We start from the raw sequence: 23,939 nt of genomic DNA, 5'->3' as shown, positions 1-23,939 counted from the left end.
CTTATTTCGTGAGGCAAGAATCGCCTCTTCCTACTCATTTGTACAGTGCCTAACTGAGCCCTGATCTTTCAGTGCTATAGGCAAAAATAATCAAAAGGTCACACATACATACAATACGCTGCTATCATCCTGGCTCCTTGCTGTTCTAATTGCAGACTAAGTTATACCAGTGCGGATTTCTTCCTCACAGTATTACACAGCTGCCTTTCAAAAGACCAGCCAAGTGTTTCTTTTCAGTGTGTTGCACTGCTAGATGGCTCTTTAGGCACTTCTCTGAAGCCTTCAGATATCTCTTGAGATCTATTGAATAAACAAGGTTGTACCAAAGAAAAGAGGTTTGTAAACAAGACACGGTTAACTATTTACAGTGGTGGTGTAACACAAAGTACAACCATATCAAAACTTCTACCTTTCTATACCACATAGATTAGAGGATGTAAAGCATAATACTAGTTATGAATCCCAATATTAGCAAGCCGTATCACAAAACACATTACATGCAATTTAGCACAGATAGCTTTTCTAATGTTCCTTCAACCCAAGAGAGAGATAGTCCTTGTCAGGGCAAGGTTAATATAACTTGATTATGTGTATTGTTAAAAATCTAACCTTTTGATTGACCTAATGTGCATGGTTTCTAAAACGCAGAGACGATTCAAGTAAAAAACATGGGGTTTTGACATTTTCAATCACAAAAGCATTTGGAGATTGACATAAGACCATTCTATGCATATGCGGTTTATTTACTAAACTGAAATGAAATTCATCTTTATAAAAATTCAGCAAGAATATCACTATTATTATTGTTATTGCTTTTGTTGGGATTTATTTTGTTATTATGATGATCATTTGTTTTCATATATTACTTTTGTTTTACTAGCACCTGAAATTATATCTGGAATCAGGGCCTGCTCTGAAAAACTTATCTACACTCTAAATAGCTGAGGTAAAAAAGCAAGCAATAATATATTCATAAAATGTCATATTGTTGCTGTAAGTCTTTGGTATTCAGTATTCTATGGTAAGGCTCTGCATAACATGAGCCCTGGGCTGAGATCAGAGATCTGCTGTGCTGTACACAGTGCAGAAAATAGGAAGGGTAGTGTTTTCCTGGGAACATACAGGGTCAATTTTTTAGATGTACTTATTTACCATAAAATACAAATGCCTTTTAGGTTTTTTTTTGGGGGGGGGGGGGGTGTTGTGGTTTTTTTTAGTTAATGATTTAGACAGAAGAGGTGCAGCATGTAACAGAATATCAGCAAATTATTAAAACAACCAGATTAAGAAGGTAAACAATTATCTGGACACTGTACCTGTCCCTTCCCCTACCTGCAAAACCTCTTAGAAAGTGTTAACTTTCTTCTGTTAAGTATAGCAGGAAGTTTTTTCAGCAAATACTGTACAAGACTTATATTTATGAATACTCTTCTTTTGCAGGTTTCCCCACTCATGGAATTTACCTTTTACAGATCTTGAGCATAAAAGAGTGAAAGATTTGAATCTCTATCTGAAGCAGCTATTAAGTGGATCCAGGAAGCTGGCTAATGTGAGCACTTCCAGTATTTATTTTATATGCATATGACTTTTAGTAGCACTATACCAAAAATTTCAGGAAGCTTTCCATGGCCTCATTTAAAAAAAAAAAAAAAAAAATGACATAAATGACACATCTTCTAATGCAGCTGTTTTGAGATGAAGCCATTGTAGCATTCATCAGAACTTAATACAAAGACAACAATGACTGAAAAATAGTTTATTGGACCTGGCAGGGCATTTTTCAGAAAAATTTCTCTTCCTTTGCTGCCATCTGAAAGTAGTGATTCACTGAATTTTTGACAGTAAGGAGTAGGTTCTAAGGAATGTAATATCTAAAAAAGGACTAAGTTTTGAAATATTGAACAGTCTGATTTTGACAGTTTTTAACTGAAAAGTTCCATTCTTTCAGCCCAGATATACTCTTCATTTCAAAATTTAGTTAACATGTAGAAGAAATTGTTTTGCAAACATAAGACCAAAACCAGTATGTTTCAATATTATCAGAATGATGCATTGTGTCCACTAAAATTGGTGTTTTCTCCTTTTTTATTAATCATTGTTTTCTGAGATTTGATGCTCTCCTCCTGTTTCAAAATGACAGGTTGAAATGGTTACAAACAACTGACTCGTCATTACCTGGCCCAGGACAAAGCCTTATGCACTTCATCATCGTAAAAGCCAGGTCCAACAGAACTAACAGGTCCCGTGCACCCCAGGAGGATGTTAAGTCATTACACTATGTTGCTTCTGAAGTTGAACAGTCAATTACTGATAGTGACACGGATTTGAGGGAAAATAACATCTTCCAGTGACCAGCCACTGTCAGGAAAGCTGCCAGACAGGCAGGAAAAAACAGTGTTTTACATTAGATCCTAGGCTGATGTGGAGGCTAATAAATTCAAGGGAGCCAAGGCACGAGCTTGTGCGTTGGCCCTGCTGTTTCACTGTTGGCACGTTCTCTAGCAGAGCTTGGGCTTCTTCCAGGTGAGCCGTGTCCTGGCCCGTGGCCTCAGGACCATGGCACAGGCTGGGGCTGGCTTGGTTTAATAGCATAGACAGTCTAGAATGCCAAAATAGGGTATGACAGGATATTTTTTCTCCAAAATTTCAAACATCTTTCGGGAGGAGAAAAATATTTTTTGCCTAACTGTAGAACTTTCCCAGCTGTGACTCTGTAACGGAGATTAAAGAGGAAATTGTCCATATGTAAAACAAACAGTTTTCTTATTAATATGAATATAAATTCTATACCCCGAGTTAAAATTGAGAAAATTTCCAGAGGATAGATAATATCTGTCTCACAGAATGACACTTAACTTGGTACGGACAGCTGACATGGGTGCTTGGCTCCCTTGACCGACCTTACCAAATAAACTGCACAAGTTGGGGTTAATTATTGTGCAATTTCTGTCACTCATGTTAGGGTCATGGGTTTATTTTACATTAGCGCCTTTTGGTCACAGTTGAGGAAAAACTGATATAAGGCAGTGACCTAGAAATGCAGAGCTCTGTATCTTCTGCTGTGCTCTGGGCTGTTGTAAGGTACATGGATTTTCAATTTGGGCCAAGCACTGCTGTGTAGAAGCCTAATCTACGGCTGAAAAATTAGACTGCTTAAAGCCCTGGGATAGTAATAAAAACATTTCCCGGTCACACTCAGAAGCTCTCTTCTCCCTCTTGCTCCATGGTCTGTGAATGAGCTAGTAGTCAGCCAGAGCATGCTGCCTTGAAATGGGCTTTTTAATGCCTTTCTGCCCCCCTTTACAGTCCTGCAGCACACGCCCATGGAGCTGGGTAAGCTCTCCCAGCACACTGCTGCTGGGACACTGGGGCACAAGCATGAACAGACTGTTCAGAGGGGACTGTGGACAGATCTGCCGGGGGGGGTCATACGCTGGCGTGGCTCTGACCCAGCCCAGTGGGGCTATTCAGACATGCTGGACTATGCAGTTGCTGAAAACTGTTCCAGTCTGGTACAGCCTATAGAGCTGAACCGTGAGGAGAAGAAAACAATTTTGAGCCTTAAGAGGGCTGCACAGCTACTGGTGTGCTGAGCTGGGAGAGCACAATAATAAACAAAGTAATGAACAGATTGTTTGCATCTGTAAAGTGCTATTGCATGCGGGAAATCATCTTGCTTACCACCATGCAGCTAACCTGCAATTCTAGATGATAACCTTTAAAGTTATTGATACTCTATAAACAATGAATCATTATTCTTTTTTCAATGTGCTTCTCCTGCTGGGAGATGTGAGAAATTTAGAAAATACTGACGTGTTCTGACCCACTTAGAACAAGGAGACTAGTCAGTGGGGAATTTCCTTTGTATTCCCAGCTGAAGGCTTCTTTTTTACTTTTCCCTTTGGTATGAGTCTTTTAAAAGTGTCATGGTGTCTTCTTGGGTTTGCTCTGAGCAGAAAGCCAAGCTAGGAGGCTTTCTTGATGAAAAAAAAATACAATTATTTTGTCTCTCTTCATGCCTTGGACAACTCTGCAGTCAAATTTGTCCTTTTTCTCAAAATGCTAGGGAGCCTGACCAAAACCATATAGTGAGTTGTCTACTCTCAAGCATTACCAAACTGTCATACCTATGAAATAGTAAAATTATGTTGGAATAAATAATTAATTCAGAAATTTGTGAAGAAATCTTTTAAGACCAGACACCCATAGAACAGGGTTCCCTTTACTTTATTGACACAGTCATTTATTTCTGCTGAATTGTACCTGTACAGTATCTTAGCTCTCTTGTAGCTGCATGGTATGCTGGAGTATTGTCTGATATGAGAGAAGAGCTTTTATTTCATTATAAAATACCCTTTCTGTCACTGTAAACACATAACCCTGATTGACTAAACACAATTTTCAGCTATCGAAATTTTAGTTCAGTCCACACAGGACAGTCTACATGCTTGGTTCTACCAATTAAGAAAATAAAATTCCTAGAAATAAAGAAAAAATTGGATTATATCCAAATTCCTTCCTCAGTCATGCCTTAAGTGCATGCTTTTTAGTCCAGACTAAGTTCTGATTATGAAAATTGTGTTATAATTAAGAGTAGGTCAGAATGTCACTGACCTTTTCTGCTAAATGATTTGAATGAAGGAGGAGAGGTGGAAAATAGCTGCCTTCTCATTTGCACTGTAGCTCAAATGGAATTAACGTTTTCTTCAAACTCTTCTTTAAAGAATAGAAACTCCAAGCCACCTTTCTCTGTCTCTGAATCTCAGTATCAGATTCAGTAAATGCAGAAACATCAGCTGATGGAGATACTTGTTATTGGGCCAGTTTGGATGCTTAAACGTGCTCATGGACAACCTTATTCAAAGAATTTTTTTAATTCTGTGTTTTACTTTGGGTGTAAGCCTCATTCATTGACTTCCTCTTAGACATTAATTGAAGAGTTGCCTAGCATAGGAGTGCTTTTCCTAAATTCAGGTTAACACTTGGTTATAACTAACTACACCACCAGACTAGATACATAAACAACAAGCTATATTCATTACATCAATCACTAAAATGCAAAAGTTGATGCAACTTCATTGTCATACTGAGTCATTTCAGATAGGATCAAAACCAAGTTTCAGCACCTTTTTTAGTTTCCTACTCCTCCCAAATCAGTAGCAATATATGTGATCCACACCATAAGAATATTCAGTTTAGTGCCAGTTGCACCATTACTGATTGGCTCATCAGCTGCATGCGTTAAAACACCTTGTAGGTGTTAAATGTCTTCTAGGTCAGCAAGGAAACATACTCAACAGTGTTTAGACTCCTAGAGTTTTGCTTCATTAAATGGCAAAACAACCAAGTGGTGCTAACAATAAGAGATGAAGCATCAAGAAACAATAAATTAAAGGTTGGTAACATGGAAGAGGACAAAAATACACATTATCAAAGTGTAAATCGAATCTGTGACAGAAGGCAGCTACTGCTGACCACTTTTATATTTTTCTCTATTTCACTCTTAACTCAACAGAGTGATGGGCTAAATGGAGATTGCAGCCCAAATCTTGTAACATATCATATAAATTAGGTCTGCCTTAGTGGCTTGTCATTTTACTGCTGTATTGTAGGAGGGTTGTACACTCCCTGGGGACACAAAAGCAAGGTAAGGCTCCATTAATTTAGACTGCTCTTGGCCCTGGTGTCACACAGCAGTGTTCACAAAGCTGGATGACTTCATGCTTATCTTGAAAAGACAACTTGCACCTGGCTTGGGCATTACAAGTGAAAAATCTAAAACTGAATCTAAAGCAATGTTTTATATAACAACCACGCACATTTAGTACCATCAGCCAGATAGTAACATTCTGTGGATAATCTCTCATCATTTAGAAGTGGCATTTAATTTGTGGATATTGTTATTGATAACACAGCTCAGACACTAGATATACATACTGATCTTGCAAAACTACATAGCCTGAAATGAACATATGTTATTTGTGCTACATCTTTTATAATAGATTGGTTTTGTGTGAGAGTTCAGTGGGCTTGGATGTTTGAGGGGGTATGTTTATCATGGTGGGGGAGGGGTTGGCAAACATAATAGTAAGTGCAAGTGCACAGTAGGCTAGTCAGTGAAAAGAAATTAGGTATATTGGGTTTTGGGTCTATAAAAGTTTTCTAAGTATCTAAATTACGTAAGGAGTTTGGGGCCAATGATAAACCTAGTGCAAGCAGGTAAGCAAACAGTGACAGTGTGTCAGCTATGGATAGGTTCTATAAACAGCTTTATGGTGACTTATAGGCTGTGTAAAAAGACTTTAAAGAGGATGTAAATGGAAATGGTTGTAAATTATATGCACTCATTTTCAAGCATACAGTAAAAACCAGGACCACAGTGTTGTTCTAGAGTGACTAATGTTTTACACTATAAAAATAATCAAGTTTGATAAGAGCTTCCCATATTTCATTTGTATTTTATTCACTGGCAATATTTGGGATTTGCAGAGATGAGAAAATGCTTCTACAGTGCCCGTATGGAGGTACATAACACAGTGGTGCAAAGTGCACCCGAGGTATGTAGGTCCCTTAAACTCCCACCACTCCTGTCCTCCGGCAGAAAGGCACCCAGCAGAGACAAAATGAGGAGGGTTCAAGGTCCTCTCTTTCCTGCTGTCCTTTCCTGAAGTTATAATAGCGGCAACAAGGTCAGCTTTTTCTGGTTTCTTTCTTTCCTGCTGATTCTCCATCCTGCTAATGTATAACAGGTGCATGGGTGTTCTCTGACCACAAATCTACTCTAACACATCTGAAAAGAAAGCTTAAAGCAGGGGAGAGGCTGCTTTTCTTTCTAACGAAATTAAATCTGTCTTGAAATCTGGCTGCATTTCACTAACAGCAGATTACTTTTCTAGTCAGTCTCTGATGGAGAGCAGTAGACAAATTCTACTATGCTACAGTGGTAAAGGGCTCTGCCAGCTCCCCCCAACGCCACTGAAATTTCTTATTTCAGTTGTAACCTAGCGTAAGTAAAGGTGGAACCTTTCCCTTTTGAGTTTAATGGCTGAAAAAAGGTCATGCATGAGTTCTAGCCAGACCAATACTGATGCACCCATACATACCTGGCTGTTCCCCAGTAGGATAATGTTATTGAGTGACCTGGAAAAATATCAACATTACCTATTAGAGATTGTTATCTCATTAGGTAAGAATGGTTAGACAAATGATAGGAGGCTTTCCTGAAAGTCCCTGAATGGTCAGTATTTTAGGAAATTTCCATTTAGCAATTTAGAGGTAAGAATTCCAGGGGAAGAGGGTAGGTGAGTGCTTTTGGTCATCTTCAGTGCCTGCCTATCTGCTGAGACTGTCACAGGATCTCTAAGATTCCCACCTATGGTCACATCTTTGTAACAACCATTGCTTGTTTAGAAGTGAACACTACCTAAATACAGTGTGCTGTTGATCTTGCTTATGTTAAAAGCTCTGATGTGCCTGTGTCTATTTAACAGTGTAATTAGATGCATGCTTACCTCTAAACATACGCTTCAGTCCCATTGACTGGGGTGCAACTGATTGAAGTCCTATTGATTTAGGAATCATCTTAAAAGTTCAGCATGTGCTTTGGTGGTCTGCTGACAAAGGGTGAACTTAAGAAGATACTTAGACACTTTGCTGATGGAGATGTAAACGGTGGACTCCTGCAGCAGGCAGATTAACACAGTTCAGGGAGAAATTGGTGTCTTATGAAAGAAAGTGTGCAAAATTCTTATTGCCGCAAACATGTGGGACATCTCCCCCATTTCATTTGAAGGACTTTGCCCTGGATGGACTGTTATATCTGCCCCTGATGCATTATCTGTTCCATTATGTTTTTGCATTCCATTTGCCAACATTAACCTTGCTGCTTCCCCACATGCTTCAATACCTGTTGAGTACAATGGACACACAGGCAGTGAAAGCTTTTAAGTCAGTGATGTCGCACCAGCAGCTTACATGCCTGTCATGTTCATGCCTGATCTGCATGAATTCCACTTCTGTACTTAAACCAAATGTCATTTTTTTTCAGTGTTGTCTCCTTTAGAAATGAGAATTTGGAACTATCACCTGAAACAATGTTTGCAGCTCCAGTTTACACACTTCTCTGTTCATACATTTCCATTTATTGCTGAAAGAGTAAGAGGAGAGGAAGCAGAACACCAGGCTGCTCAGTGTGGAATTTTTTTATTTCTCTTTCAAGTCAGTTAGTGTATCCTTCCTTCCACCTCCTGCCCACTTCTCTCAAGATCTTTGAACTCAAAGGACTACTTAAGTTTCTCTGCTTATTTTCATGCTGTCAAATAAAGGCTGAGCTGCCAAAAATATACTCTTACAACCCTTGAGATTTCCTACACTTGAGACTTGTGCTGAAAGAGCAAATGGAGGTCCCACAGGGAATAACTCAGATGTTTAAAGCTACTGGAAGCTGAAACAGGTGTATGGACTTTCCTCAGCAAGCTATCTTCACAAAATGAGAAAATAATTAGTCACGCTCAGAGCAGACAGGTATATTGGCAGTTCACTGCTAATAGCTTAAAGATTTGTCATTCAATTCAAGGAAAACTATTATGTTGGCTTATCCTTGTCTTTTCTTTTTTTTTCCCCCGAATTTTCTTTTAATGAAAATATGAGTGTGGGAGGAAAAACTCCAAACAGTAAAAAGAAAAAAAAAAAGGCGACTGCTAACATAAATCCAGATTGCTAAATCTTATCTCTGTGCTGAATATACATATCTTATTTCTCTGTCTTCTGTAACCACGTTAACTCCTCACTAGCTGTATTTGTCACTAAACTCTGCCTTTTCTTTTTTCCTTGCACAAATCATGCCACATCTTGTCAAATTGAAAAAGGACAAATGCTACATGAAGTACATCTTGCTGATAAGAGACACATTATTTTCCATTGCCTGGAAAAAAACAATGGTGACATTTTAATGCTAGAATCTGAAAAGTCTCTTGTTCTAACCATTCATTATGCTGTCAGTCCAAGTAGCATCAGTATGAATGTAGCAATTCTAACCGTCTTAAAAAATGGCCATTCTGAAATATGGCTTTATGAAAAAGCTAATAAAATGCAATTACTGTCCACCTTTGATTCAGAATCACAAGAGTCTATTTCAGAATTCACATTTTTATTGCCGTGCACAATACTTAAATCTGAGGATTTGGTTTATTGTTTTAATTCTTTACAACTGAATGTAACTACCTGTTATATATGTTCACTAGAGCAGTACAGGTCAGTACATAAAAACAGAAGTTATTGTGCAGTATGTAAGGTGGATTACTCTTTTAAACAGGGTGGCAAAATATGGTTATCGCTTTCACTCCCCGTTGATTTCTGGTAGGAGTTAACTGTATGGAGCTTTTCAGTGTGAGTGTCCATTAAGCTTCTATGTGAGGGAAACATGTACAATATCTGAGCCTCAGGGAGGCACACATTAGATCAGATGCTTGGGGTCAGTCCTGTGCCAAGGGCAAATTTCATGCCGACTACACAATACACAGTAAAGATGTTCTACTGCATTTGTTTCACAGATGGGCTGCTCTGTAAAAGTAGTTGCAGCTGCTAATACATATCTTGAGACACTGGAGATCAAGCAAGAATGTAAATCTGTGGCCCACGTGGCACATGGCTGTTTGAAAGTGTGTTGACAGAAAGGGGCCAGGTAGGCACCAATGCAGCATCCCTGAGCCAGTGCTGAGGGGCACCACTGTCTTCCCAGTGCCTCTGTAGAAATTATTCCCTGGGATCCTTGCCCAGGATCAGAGGGGAAAGGCTCCCCTTTACTGCTAAATCCAGTATATACATTAGAAGCCTACCAGCAATCTGCTCGGAGGGGAATAATTTAAGGAACAGAACACATGTAATATTCCCTAAAATATTTTTATTTTCTTTTAGAATGAGCTTGTACTTGGCTTCTTCCTGAATTGGTACAAAAATACCCTGGCAGAAGATTCATCATCTCTGACCTTAGGTATGTGGATTACCAATCTTACTTACTTTCTAAGAAGGACTTCTTCAATAATATTAAATATAATAATGTAAAAGTGAGTCTAAAGTGTTTAGGTGGCTTTATTTAAAAAAAAAAAAAAAAAGATACAAAGACACCAAAAAATAATTCCTGATTTCTCAAGGTGTCTCAAAATGTGTTAGTAATGTGACCTGTAGATTTCTTTCACTTTGACATATTCTTCTCAGCCTTGCTTCATTTCTTTTTGAATAAACGTACCTATATGCAAAGTAAAAGTTTATTTATACAAACTGTGGCAGGTTTCTTGTTTTATGAAACAAAATATTTAGAGGAGAATCTGGAGGAAGGGATCTGAACCATGGCGAAGCACACTGTGTGCTTGGACAAGCAAAGAAAATTAGGGATGACTTCTGAAGCCATTTTCACAATGAGTGGAGCAGGTAAATAACAGAACATTATGTTAATGCTTAGGCATACATTATTAATGACAGTGGTAATTCACTTCTTACTAAATGAGATTCTGCATTGTTAGCCTATCTAAATACTTAACCTGTTTCCATCTTCTGTCCAGCACCTAATGTAATCTAATTTCTGGTATTACAGCATTAAGAGCCAAAGCATAAACCATAAAATTTAAACTGTGAATGTTTATTGTCTTCCACTGCACTAGTTCTGCACTTAAAATAATCTTCTATAGTCAGTTTTTAGGCAAAATAAAATATCATAAAGAAGCCTGCAGCTGCACTCTGCACCACAACAATTCAGCTGTTTGTTATGTGCTCCAAGTGATAGTTTCCAAGATCACTACTTATCCACATCTCAGAAAGGAGTGCAAGTATCTCTGCATATTTAGTTTGCATGTCCATTAAGTTAATTTAATCTCTCTGCAGACAGAGGCTTCATTATCTATTTGCTGGGACCATTTGTTTCAATCCATCAGAACAAGATAAATCCCATCCTGGCTTCTCAGACTTTGGAAGATTCCCCCTGTGTAGAGTTTATTTGATTAGGGCATGCCATTATCATATTAAAACTATTATGACTATTGGAAATCACTAATGGTTGCTCTAACTTTTACAAAAGAATGAGCAGATAATGCAAAGATGTCCTAGGTGTTGGGAACATACAAGACTAAATCTTGTCACAGAAAATCCAAACCAGAGCTCAAATGTAACATGTAGTCTGGGTCCGTGGGCTGTCTGTCTCTGTAGACTCTTTAAGCAAAGATGCAGATATGTGAAAGTGAGCTGAGGTATAAGGGAGTTAAAGTCCCAGATCTTCAGAAGAATTTCACTAATATTTAAGTGCCTAATTATTACAGAGAATCTGGGTGTAAAATTCTTATGCAAAAGAATGAACTGAGTCTGTAATAAAGTTGAGAAATAAACTACAGCCTTATAATTCCTACAGTGGTGTCCCAAGCCAATATAGTCTGAAGGGTAAGCCCTTTATTTTTGTTGTCAATGACATCAAAATCAGAGAAGAGAATACAGAAACAGAGGTAAGAATGTGTTTAGTGGGTGTTTGATGAAAGCTATATGACAGGTAACCCAATCAACTGGTTCACTATACAGTTAGTGGAGGTGAAGGTCACAACCTGGTCGGGGGGAGATTAATGTGTTTCTGGCCTCAAGCAGTATGGATGTAGAGGGATTATTTTTTTCCTGCTCAGGAACTCTGTCTTTTGAAGTTTGGACACTTCCATTCTAGACTCAGAGCAAAACCTTTGTTTAACATAGGAGGAAAAAAAAAACACAAAAATCCCACCTCCCTTTGGCCTAGAAAATTCATCACCATCGTTTATTGATAGAATATCAGCAGCACACAAGGTCCAAATCAGGACCCAATGAGTTTAGACTCTAAAAACAGAGAACGTGAATAATGGGCTGAGATGTTCTGGGTATGGCAGCATTTCTGGTCAGTGAGGAAGGGAATGCACCTGGCTAACAGTCAGTTGCAGTGAACTGTGGAAGTAGGTGAGTTTAGCTGTAAATGAGCTAGCTCAGTTGTCAGAGGAAGACCAGCCACACACATGCTAATTACCCACCTGAAAAATTATTTTCATATATTTTAGTCTATGCTTTGTCCCATGTTGCTGGAGTTAGGCTGCTGTCACACCCTAGCTAGATCATTCAGATCTTTGCTGCATGGCATTCTGCACCCTATTATCATCTGTCCTTTGAGAAGGAGAAGACTCAAGTCCAGCTAAGGCAAGAGGTGGCTGATCATCTCAAGCTGCCAAGTAGCAAACAAGGTGTTGCTGGGAAGGGCACAGTGGCCCTAGAGGCTCTTGTTTGCTGAGGGTGCCCTGAAACACCCCTGATTTGAAGGTAAGCCCTGTAGTAATGCCATAGTCAGTCTGGAGCAGGAATTAAGTTCACTGAGCCTGCAGGAAACAGGCAGTTTCCATTAAAAGAATATGTCCCCAACAGCTTTCATTGCTTTGTGAGCTTATAAGGGCCTTAATTTTTGCCTGTTTTGAAGAATAACTCAGGTTTAATATGGGCTGTAGCTTTCCATGAATCTGGTGATTTCTCTCTCAGCCTTTACTCAAGAAAATCATCTGTCTCTTAGTTAGGATCAATATAAAATGAAATGAATGCCCAATAGAAGCAGGTTATGAATTTTGATCAGGACAGCATCTTTCTCTTACACTGCTTTAATTTATAAATGTTGTAGGTAATTACACTTACTAAAGTAAAATAAAAATTAAAATTTATGAATTTGTACCATGCTCCTAGCAATGAAGAGATTAAAAATCAGTGCTAAATTTACTTTGACAAGAATACTGATTCAGTACTCCCAGTGGGGTGAATTCTGAATTACACTGAATGTTGTCAGCATTTCATTATACCAAGCTCACTACAAGGGAGTGAGAGCAGATATCAGGAATGATTTCACAGGCAGCCTTTTATAAAGGCCCTTTAAAAACAGGAAGAAAGAAAATCTATCAAAAACATTTTTATATCAATCTTGTTTATTTTTCTTCTCTTGAGTTTATATCTCCTGAATATAGTAATAATTCAGTCTGTTTTGCCAAAGTTATGAAGTCATGAAGTCTTTGCTATTAGTTAGAACAGTGCACAATCCAGGTCTAGTTGTGGCATGTTTGATTACTACTACATGCATTTCAGTGGGCTTCTGTCCATTTAGTGCAGCAGAAAAGCTGGCTCTGTGTCCTTCTAAAGGAAGAGCCAAGCTTTCAGAAAAGGCTATCATACAGTATACTTCTCGATGCAGAATCACAGTCCTCATGAATAGTCCCTGAGGAGAGTTTGCTCATGTTATGGAGTGTTTCAATCTGCTGCAGTTGCTCATTCTTGATATTTTGCCACAACTCACATTCCTACTTTAGTTGCATTTAGGCTCTTCTGCGGGCCATAAGCACCTCTTGATGGCTTGCAGGACAAAACCAGTGAGATAGTTAATGTATTTACAGCTGACTATCTGAAGTTGGGTACACTGGAGGCTCAAAAACCCAAGCTGTAGCTGTAGCTACAGCAGGCAGATGGTTGGCTTGGGGCATTCCATGCTGGCCCTGGAAAACCAAACAGGTTCCAGTCCCCTTTGGTGCCAGATGTCAAAAGCGGATGTCACCAGGAAGAAAGGTCTAAGAAGAATCTGAGGGTGCAGAATACAGAATAATACTCAACTTCCTAACAGTAGTGCTGTGACACTTAGTTAATTAGTGTTCTCACATTGCTTTGCCATCCACGTGTGAAATACAAGGTATTATTAAATTATAGTTTCCCCATTGATTTTGTCAATCTTCTATGTAGCATCTTCCCCACTTTATATTTCTCATGCACTGTTCAAAGTGTAATACAGAGCTTATTTTTAAATGCTGCTAATGAAAACATTGCACAAATGATATAGAGCTGGTAGTTCTCCAACATGCTAGAGAAGACCATCAAGGTAAAGAAAATAACTGCATACTTGACTACTCTGAAGATCATTCCACCTCCAGTAGAAATTTGAACACTAATTGCCTTAATTTTGTCATTCAAAAAGAAGAAAGGACCCACAGTTTTCTAGTGTTTATATTCCTTGATAAAAGAGGTTATAAACTGTCACAGTGAGTTTTTCTGCAGTAGGGTTTGGTGGCTGACTTCTAGTGCAGTGCTGGGACACACAGGCACAAGTCATATAGGAAAATGCTACAAGTGCTCCAGGGTCCCTGCTTGGTATTTGTCAGCTTTGCATTGAAACCAGTGAGTGAAGAATCAATCCCTGGAAGGGAAATCTTGCATCAGCTGAAGTCAGTGGAGCTTTGTCCTGTATCTACAACAGACCAGCATTTGGTCTTTGCCTGTGAAGGAGTGCAAGTAGAGCATGACAGTTCCTAAAAATGCAGGGCCTGAGCTCAAGTCCATCTGCCCAAGCTGGATAGACTGGAGTTAATTACTGTATGTGTATTTTATTATCATTTGAAGCTAAAATCACCTAGACTTCAAAGAGACTATGATTTAGCACTGAATGTGGGAAAACCTAAAATATAACAGCTGAGTGTAGCTAACAGTAACTGTCTTTTATTATGAAATATAAGCAATAGAAGTTTCTTCCATGTTTATCAGATTCCCTGCACTCTGACATTTTTTTTCTTTCCCTTCCTTTTAACATTTTTATTTTTTCCAATACTGATCAATTTATTACATAGCAAGAGCAAACATTTTAGTAAAAGCCATGCCCACAGTGCCTGTTTCACACTTCATATTACATACTCAATTAGAAATGCATTTTCCCCTCCCAAGTTTTTCATTATTTTCAGCTTACTTAGAAACTTATTTACATTTGGGGTTTTTTATATATGAAAACACCAGCTCCCACAGAGAAATTCTTTGACTCAATATAAGCATTCGCACTATAAAACCTAAGTAATGCAGAAAAAAGCCCTGGTAATGCCGGTAAGAAAAAAAAGGCAAGGTGTTCAGATGAATTCAAGTGTTGTAATTTAACATCTGAAATCTGTTGCTCTTGCTGAACTGCACAGGATGACCCACTGCAATTCACAAAATTAACAGAGCCCTACCACTGAATTGTGCCCCTATGTTAAGACATGACTCCTCTCGTGTTACACTGTCTTTAATGCTCTAGGATTCTACTTTCCCTGTTGCAACTTAAAGGGGAAAGGCCCCACAACTTAAAATGTTGTAAAATGGTTTTGCATGGTGGAGGGAAGAGCCATTTTCTATGGTCTTTTTGTTACCCTGGAAAAAAAACTCAGCATTGACTGGTTCATGGAGTTTTCATCCCCTACACCTCTCTGTCCTTATTTGCATACAACAAGAAATGAAATGAGGTACAGTCTGATTTGTCAAAGTTCATAAAGGAGAATAACAAATGAAGAACTTCACCTCAGTCTTCTAAGTCCCAGCCTGGTGATTTCTTCATAAGATCTCAATTCTTCAAGAGTCTGTTTCAGGCTCTTCTCTAATTAGGATGTGATTAAAAATGTATTTTTTGGTCTCTAAATGGAAGAAATTGGAGATGGATTAATATTCTAAAATTCCAGCCCAAACATCAGAAACCAAGAAGGGTTGATATCCAGGCTGCCTGGAAAAATTGTATTATGGCAGTTGTGTATAACACACTGTGTTATTTTTAATTCATTTTAATTCCTTTCCTTAGGATAAATGGCAATTGCACTAGCTTTCTGGCTGTCAGTAGCACCTGAGAATATTGTAATTCTGTCTGCTTAGTGGTTATTTTAGCCTCTGTTCACTAGAGGTTACACATTTGGTTTCTTCAGAAAAATACAACCAATGTGGCTCATTCATTATAACTTCCCCTGCCTCCTGTGGTGAACAACAGAGTAAAGGCTGAGGAGAGGGAGTTTGATTTCTTGCTCTTACAACCCTGTCTGTGAGAGCTCTGGTGCACCTGTGGAAAAGAGAGAGCACGAGCATGACAGGGAGTGCACAGGTGTCTGACGGGGCTGAAAGGAAGACATGGGAACCCTGCCCGCTGTTGAGGATGAACACTTCTGATACTCTCTAAAAAGTGTCTTCTTACTAGTGCATAAGCCTCACGAATGATGGTAGTTCTTTCATTCTTGTCATCCTTTCTCATTCCTTCTGCTTCTTGAAAGATATGTTTCTATTTAAAGAATTAATTACGACTATATTGTTTTGTCTCGTGTGATCATCTTACCCCACGGTGGATTTAACGCTGGTGTGTCAGTGGCAGATCTCGATGTGCATGCAAGGGAGAAGGACTTTTCTGCCTGGGGTCTCCAGGTCAGCTACTGCTTTAACAGGGAGGTGGGCAGAACAGAGCCCAGCTGATGAGAGATAAATGTTTTGTCATAAGGCTAAAAGGATTGAGTTATTGTTTTTGCAAGTATAGTAAATATATGATACTGGTTGTAATACAGGTTTGGTCTAATTAAATGAAGCCCTGTATGCCTAAGCAAACCAGGCTAGTTCACACAGGCCGTGTCTGGACTGCCTTTGATGATGACCACAGGGGGAGAACACCGGGTCTCAGGCCAAGGCAGGCAGAATGGCTCATGTCTGCCATGCTCAGGCTTAACACTGCCAAATAAGAAGGTGAGATAGGTACCGATGAGAGGAGGTTGTGTCCACCGCTACCAGGTACACTGCAGTAAAAGCCATCTGTATTTTCTCTGCTGTCTCTGTGAGGCAGGTAAGCCACGTTACTTAGCCAAATTCAAGGACACACCTTTTTGGCAGTGAAGACAGCTGGCTCAATGCCTCTTGCAGAACTAAGGAACAGGATATGCTTAATCATTTCTTCCACATTATGAGATTGATCCTTCTTGCTTGGAAACTGAAAAATGCGTTTTTCAGTGGGAACAGAATCAAACTGTAAATGCATCTTAGTAGAAAAATCTATGAAAGCAATGGATTGCATGAAAACCAGCCTGGAACAGGAAAAATACAGAATGGGGGAGGGAGAATTTGTGTATGATAGATATAGATGTTGTTTCTGTAACAGTTGTTTTGGAACTGGTCTGGAAACTTCCTCTTTTTTTTCTTTTTCTCCTTTTTTTTTTTTCTTTCTGCTGAGAACTGGGAAAAAAAAAAAAAAAAAAAAAAAAAAAAGCTATGTTTTTAACCAGGCAGAAGAATTGCAACAATACAGACTAGTGTCATCAGTGATTACCAAACACCTCCCCCCAACAATTAGTTGTTACTCAAGCATAAATTTTCCAATGAAATTCAGATTGATGGCAATTAGAAAACAAAACTTCTCACTATCAGTGTATAAACAGGAAAGAAAATGAGCACTGCATGCCTGACCACTTTATTCCATCACGCTCCTTATCTGTGTGTCCTGGTTGGGGCTGGCCTAGAGCTCCCGTTGGTCTGGCAGCGGGAGGAGCTGCAGCCCCCTGAGACCCCAGGGGCTCCCCAGGTCCCAGTGCCCTCACCTGTGTGCGGGGGCGGGGGGAGCACAGCTGGAGGGCTGGGCCCCGATTGGCCGATAGTCCATGTCACGTGACACTGCACTCACTATATAAAGGCAGGAGCGGGCTGCGAGGGGCTCTCACTTCTGGGAGTGTGGCTGTGGGGCCTTGGTGTTTGGGATCGCTTGGCTGGGAGCAGGTGGGTGGTGAGCAGCTGTATCGTCCATTACCCGTTGATACTGGTGTCACCATATTATTCTGTTACTTTTATTAAACTGTTTTTATCTCAACCCACGAGTCTCCCTTTGCCCCTCCTGTTCTCTCCCCATTCCCAAGTGGGGGGAGGGTGGGTGAGCGGCTGCGGGGCGTTTAGCTGCTGTGTAGGCTCAAACGACGACACTGTATTTCTAATTTCATCCCTGATTTAAGGACACAATAGGTTCTTTTTATATATTAGTTCATGTGTACTGCAGTATTTTACAGTTCCTCCGAGCTGTTAACTAAAGGCTCAAACTATCTCACCTTTTTTAGGTCATCAGTCAACTGATCATAAGCCTGGAGTACAATTAGTCATTTCCTACGAGAACACCCGTCTGACAATAATGTTGAAACACATGAGGAACATTGTGAGTATTTTTATCATAATCTATAACTCATAAGTCCTTGCATTTGCAGAGTACTGTGAAAACATTAATCCTTAAGCAGCCTTTATGGGTTAATTAATTTTAACTCAAAATAATGATGATGTTCTTTTGTCGTTATTTAACTTTTGCTTTTTCCTTCTGAGCTCCTTCAGTATGGTTACGGGTATGGGGCAGATACAGAAACTGGGTTTCCTTAATGGCTGGTAATGACCTTTTCCAGGCCATGTAGAAAACCAATTCTGATGACTGTTTTGGCCCGTTCAGCTGACACATTTTGATACCAGTCAGACACAAGGCATCATGCAGCAGCATGACTTTTTGTGGCATATCAGTCTGGTGTTATTTATTGATTATCCATACATTTCTTTCAAGTCTGGCATGACTGGTCTGTGAACAGGGAAGAACTCAGCAGAGGGAGCAGTGGTGTATTCTAAGAAGCCATGTCACTTGGTGGGGATGATGCTCAGCTTTGTAACATGCTCTAAGGCTAAGTGGTGAATGATGTGCTTTTCTGGAGCCAGGCTATGGGAGGGGGAAGCTGGCAGGGTGCCTGTGGCACAAGGCAGGTGAAAGTGGCTGCTGAGGATAACTTGAGAGGTCTAGCTGGTGCTGTGTGCGATCTGTCAGCTGAAGCAGCCTGTCTGCTGTTTCATAATGAGTTTGGCCACCTAGATGTGCTCTTGAATTCCCAATTGCTCAAGTCTCAAATAACGGCTGTGGCAAAGAGATCCTTCACTGTGTTTAGCCAGGAGATTAAAGCCTTTATTAGCTGTTGTGGGTTCTCATTGCATACACTCATGCTACCTCCATCCCAAAATGGCTTGCAATCTCTTTCCCTAAATGGGGCCAAACTGAGGAGCTGTGTGAGCACCAGCCAGGAATAAAATGAGGCTGAATGTTTAATTAGTTATATGAGACACATGAGGCTTACGTAGCTCCAACTGTTCTCTGTTGGCTGCTCTGGCTTCTGATTTGAAATTCAAGCATGTTCATTCTGGTCTAGAACACCCAGTAAGTCTCTGTCCTGAGAGATTTGTCTTTTGTTTCCTGTGTGCCACCTTGACAGGTGAGATCAGCCTCCACTGGCAGGTCCAATTCATATGAACTGTACCTTCTGGATATAGTATAAAACTCTCTTTATTTTTTTCTATTGTGCTTTTTAAAGCTAAGTGACTTTAATAAACTTCTGGTAAAGTTCTAATTGGTGGGAGGGGTATATTTAAGTGATTGCCATGCTGATGATGTCACTGTGAGTTCAGAGGGGTGATGTGGAGATGCACACAAACAGAGCTACAGTTGTTGGAAATAGTCTTTCTCCTTGTTTCCATAATTTTTAGTGTATAGGCTCCTAACCGTGTTCTTTAACTAAGAAAGTTTCAGCCATTTAATTAAATGAAAATAAATTACAGCATAGATAGCTGTATATAGCAAAAATAAAATCTAGGGTTCAGTTCACTTCATTATGGAAAGAGACAATGCAACTTTAAGTTATTATCTAGCTTTTGAAAGTAGGTGACTTAAATCAAACCCATTTTAGTGAGTTTGCAGAGAAGTCTTAGGAATCCAATTCAACAACACTAGCAATGTTTCATGACTTGAAAATAAGGTCATTGTTTTAGCAGCCTAACTTAGGCAATCGTGTTTAAATCCTGGGCCTCCAATTCCTTGCTTGCATCCATCCATCCATCGTCATCTGATCTGAAATATGAAATAGTAGTGCTTTGGGGCACTGTGATACTGAACTGCCTTCAGACTAGTAACCTATAACAAAAGGGTTCTTTACCCCATTAATTATCTCCTCAGCTTTCCAGTCATATAGATCAATCTCTCTGACATGCTTTCTTTTCCTTTTCCTTTCCTTTGCCTTTTTTTTTTTTTTTTTGGTTGAGCTCAACAGGGATTTTAAAAGTATGCCAAGATCATATCTTATTCAAGACAAGTTAAAGCTATTTCAGGTATATTCATTCATTCACAGAGTCTCACTAATTATATTTTAGTGGTTCATCTGTGCAGAGATTACTTCGCTATCTTGTTTTATTTCATAATTTATAGTAAATAATTTTTGTGCTGCTCTTCTCCATATAATTTATCTCTTTATAGAGATTTTATGATATATTCAGATGTGAAAATAATTGTAGTGGGCCAAATTAATCCTAAATGTAGCTTCACAGAACTGACAGGAACTGTGATAGAGACTTTTGAGTCATGTAAATAAATTTTATGTACTATTTGTGTGGGCTTACTTCTAGGGGTTTTAACAGGAGATCTAGATCCTGCTGTGCAAATCCTATATTAATATACACAGCACAAGAAAATCCCTAAGGAGATGGTGTTGTTTATAGCCATTGTCAAGTGTCACATAGTTTTTTTAAAGGACGAAGTCAAAATAGTGCAATGCTACGTCTTTGCAGGCTTATTCATGACTCTAACCCCATTCATGTCATATTCCATAGATGAAAAACACTATAGCAGTTGAGAGAGCATTGGTCTAGTGCAGACCTGCCAGAGGACTGTCTTATGAGGGTGCATGCATGGACTCTGCAGTGCAGGCACTTTTGATCTGATGCATCCACATGTGGCAAATTTGCTGCAGATGTACAAGTCAGTCATCCCTAGATCTGCTTCAGAATGTCCTCTCCCATGTCCTCTCATCAGCATTTCAGTCATGTCTTACGAAAGCCAGTCCTGCTTGAAGAAAACTCTATCAAAAATGCTTCAAAAGCCAGCAATGGAGTAGGACAGCCTTATAGATTTTGTGACTGGGAAGGACCGTTAATCTAATCTAACCTCATGTAAAGCACAAGCTATTTTTTTTTTTTCCCTGAGAAAATACCTGCATCTAGACCAGCACTGCAGACAGAGAAACTGTTTGAACAGAGAGACGTAAGACCAGTTGCAAATGTTTTTCTGCGGTTTAAGACTGTAGGTGCACAATGGAGGTGAGTTCTGTTAAATATAGATATATATAAGATACTAACAATATTCCAGTCTCAAGATTTTCCTCAGAAATTCATAGTTTTATTTGAATCCTGAGATTCTGTAAGTCAGGTCACTTGCATCAGGCTCGTTGCTTCTACTTATGATTTGAACAGCATCACCGTGAGTACTGAAGAAAAAACTTTAATTCCAATTTTCAAACATACAAAAGCGATGATGCTAATAAAATGCAATTTACCAAACACGTATATTACATAGTTCTAAGTCAACCTCTTGGGTCATTACTTGCTCCACTCAAATGCAGACCGTGGAACACTGGGCACTTTGTGCATAGGCAGTAGATGCAATACTGCCTTAATAAAGTGAAGCTGGGCTAGAAGGAAACCTTTGCGTAGGGATGAAAACCAGAGAGGTTATATGAAGAGACCAGGAGAGTTTGCCTCGAGTCATGGAAGATGTGGCAGCTGCAGGGGATGAGACAGGGCAGGCTTCTCCTACAAACACAGTAGCACAGTACCTGGCAAGGTGCAATAAGTGCTGTTAGGAGAACAGGAGCCCCAGGGAAGGTTTGTTTTGGCATGCAAAAGGACTTGTTAGCTAAGAACAAAACCAGTCCAGTTGTCACAGCACAATACTTGGAAAAACAGCAGCAGGCAGGAATAGGAGCACAGGGGGAGTATTAGGAAGAAAGCCTGAGAGTCTAACTTAAAAACATAAGCTCCCAGGTCTGTGTAGAAGCTGTGGAGGTGGATTTAGGAAAACTGAAAGACACACAGGTTTTGAACTTGAAATGCTCAAGTTCAGTTCCATTTATCTGTATTAACCAACACAGAGAATGGGGGATATCAGGACCATACCGGACCTTACACGGAATGGACCATGGGTTAGCATAGACTGCTTACTGCTGCACTGCTCCACTTGCTTGTCTGTTCAAAAAGGCACCTGAGGCAAAAGAAATCACCATTTCTGAAGTTCACAAAAGGTTGGCTAATGTATTTCTTTTCCTGCTTTGCAGAGAACCAGAAGGGAACAGTGGTTCAGTGCTGGCTCAGAAGGAAGTCTGCTTTGTCTGCTGACTTCATTGCCATGACTTCAGGCATGCCCTGTTTTTCTAGATAAGCAGCTAAACTTTCAATACTTGCTGCTAAACATTTTTGCCTGTTACTTCTTATGGACAGAATAACTCCTCAGGGGTAGTGGGGAGGAGAAACAAAGCCAACTTATCCTGAACCTCATGCCAATAAATGTAAAATGTTACTAGAATTCAGGAAAGTGTGGGTGGGTGATGAATTCAGAACCAATTTTACAGGGGGAAAATTTGCTGGAAGAAAAATAAACTCCTACAGTACTTTCCAAAACTACTTCCAGCTTTCCTTTAATAAAAGCTCTGGAGCTGTCATGTACCACTCTTGGTGATTAATGATTCTGGGATAACTGATACGTGGGTGACAAATTAGTAATCAGCTTTAGGCTTACACAGACATCCAGCCTCTTTCCATTTTGTGTCCTACATCTCTTGAGTACAAATTGCTTCCAAAAACATTTGTGAGACATGATGGCTTAAGTGAGTTGGGAAGAAATGTGAGACATGTTTTTCCCTAATCAATGGGGATGAAATCTGTGTCTAGGTCTGTAGGGAAGTTCCCATGTACAGTTCAGGTAGATGGTCTGCTGCCTTTGCTGGGTTTTGTCTCTAGCTCGAGGTGCGTAAGGGGTGGGGATTTTTGTTCGGTCTTAGTTGGTTCCCACTATTCCTTTCACGGGCCCACTAACTTTTACACTTTATGAATTATATAGATTTAAATGGAAAATATATTACCTGCCAGCAATGCAATGCCTGCCAATTAAATAAAATGCCACGTTATCCTTTCAGAATATTATGAATGTATTCTGCTTGCTTTATGGCGGCCCATAGATGAGCCAACATGGATTGGGAAGAAGTTGCGTAGGTAGGCCAAGCCTGGTCATTCGTGCAGGAGGGGCGGAAAGCAAGTGCAAAAAATCTCTTTGAGCTGAACAAAAGTCCTTCAGAAAGTATTGGTGACAGAATTAAATCAGCAGCTTGGTTGACGGAGGGAGGTAACACGTTCAGATGGAGTTCTCCCTAGACTGGCACAGGAAAACAAAATAAAAAGCCATGGAAAGAAAGCTCTTGTACTAACTCCAGCTTATAAATAATTTGATTTTAATTTTATACTCATAGAAAATGTTTTTATTTTAAAAGTGAATGGAAATTAGCCTAGATAGACTATGTTCTCATTTGGACTGAAAATTAGCTGACATCTATAAACCAAGGGTATTACTACTCAGCAGTAGTTTAAACTGGGAAGAGATGAGGTCTGTTCTTGTGGCCCAGGGATTACTGTTGGTTTCCAACATATTTGTTATGAAGGGTGTTTGACAAATATGTTGTACAGAAAGTTGTGATATTATTTCTTGTTAAACCCTTTAATCTGTCATAGTTGCAGTACTGCCTCAGCTCTAAATTTTAACTGCTAATTTTTAAATAAGTAATTCCCTACGTAGCTGATATATGTTGAATAAGAAAAAAAAAATCCAACAACAAACAGTGAGCTCTGTTTAATAATATGAGTGATCTGGGAGATGAAGGTGAACATAAATTAAATATGCCACTGGTTGTAAATGAAGAAAACATTAAAAATAATAGTGGAGACAGAACAAGATCAAGAGAATACAAGTAATTTCCAGAACCCTGCAACCATCTTGGACAAATGAAAAGTATTTCCTCAGGGAGGTATAGATCTATATCCCACAGTAATGTGAAGATAAAACAAGCAAATGGTGAGACATGAGGTTGCTATGAGAGATGCCAATGAGAAAGGCCAGATCCTGGTGTCATGGTGAAAAAAGAAAGTAGTTCATCATTGTAAGGCTTTGATAGCAAAATATTTCTCTCAGGGCACTTTTTCAAAACTAGAATACAAGTTCAAAGGACAGTTCTCAGTAGGGTTACTTGGGAGTGATTGATTCTTCACGAGTG

At 39.4% G+C, this 23,939-nt stretch overlaps 1 protein-coding gene across 2 annotated transcripts in view; it reads left to right on the top strand.

The window, feature by feature from the left end:
• Window positions 1–23,939, top strand: part of PIK3C2G (phosphatidylinositol-4-phosphate 3-kinase catalytic subunit type 2 gamma) — a 317,803-nt gene that overhangs the window by 277,268 nt on the left and 16,596 nt on the right. For both annotated transcript variants that reach the window (XM_042795497.1, XM_032986468.2), the window contains 3 exons: window positions 1,441–1,549; window positions 9,916–9,991; window positions 17,889–17,983. In XM_042795497.1, the coding sequence (XP_042651431.1) occupies window positions 1,441–1,549; window positions 9,916–9,991; window positions 17,889–17,983 (280 nt within the window). The remainder of the gene's footprint in view (window positions 1–1,440; window positions 1,550–9,915; window positions 9,992–17,888; window positions 17,984–23,939) is intronic.

This window comes from Tyto alba, unplaced genomic scaffold (assembly GCF_018691265.1).
Source record: "Tyto alba isolate M040663 unplaced genomic scaffold, T.alba_DEE_v4.0 Super-Scaffold_21, whole genome shotgun sequence".
Lineage (NCBI taxonomy): Eukaryota > Metazoa > Chordata > Aves > Strigiformes > Tytonidae > Tyto > Tyto alba.
The sequence above is the reverse complement of the archived record's forward strand: the minus strand, read 5'-3'. Positions and strand labels throughout refer to the sequence as shown.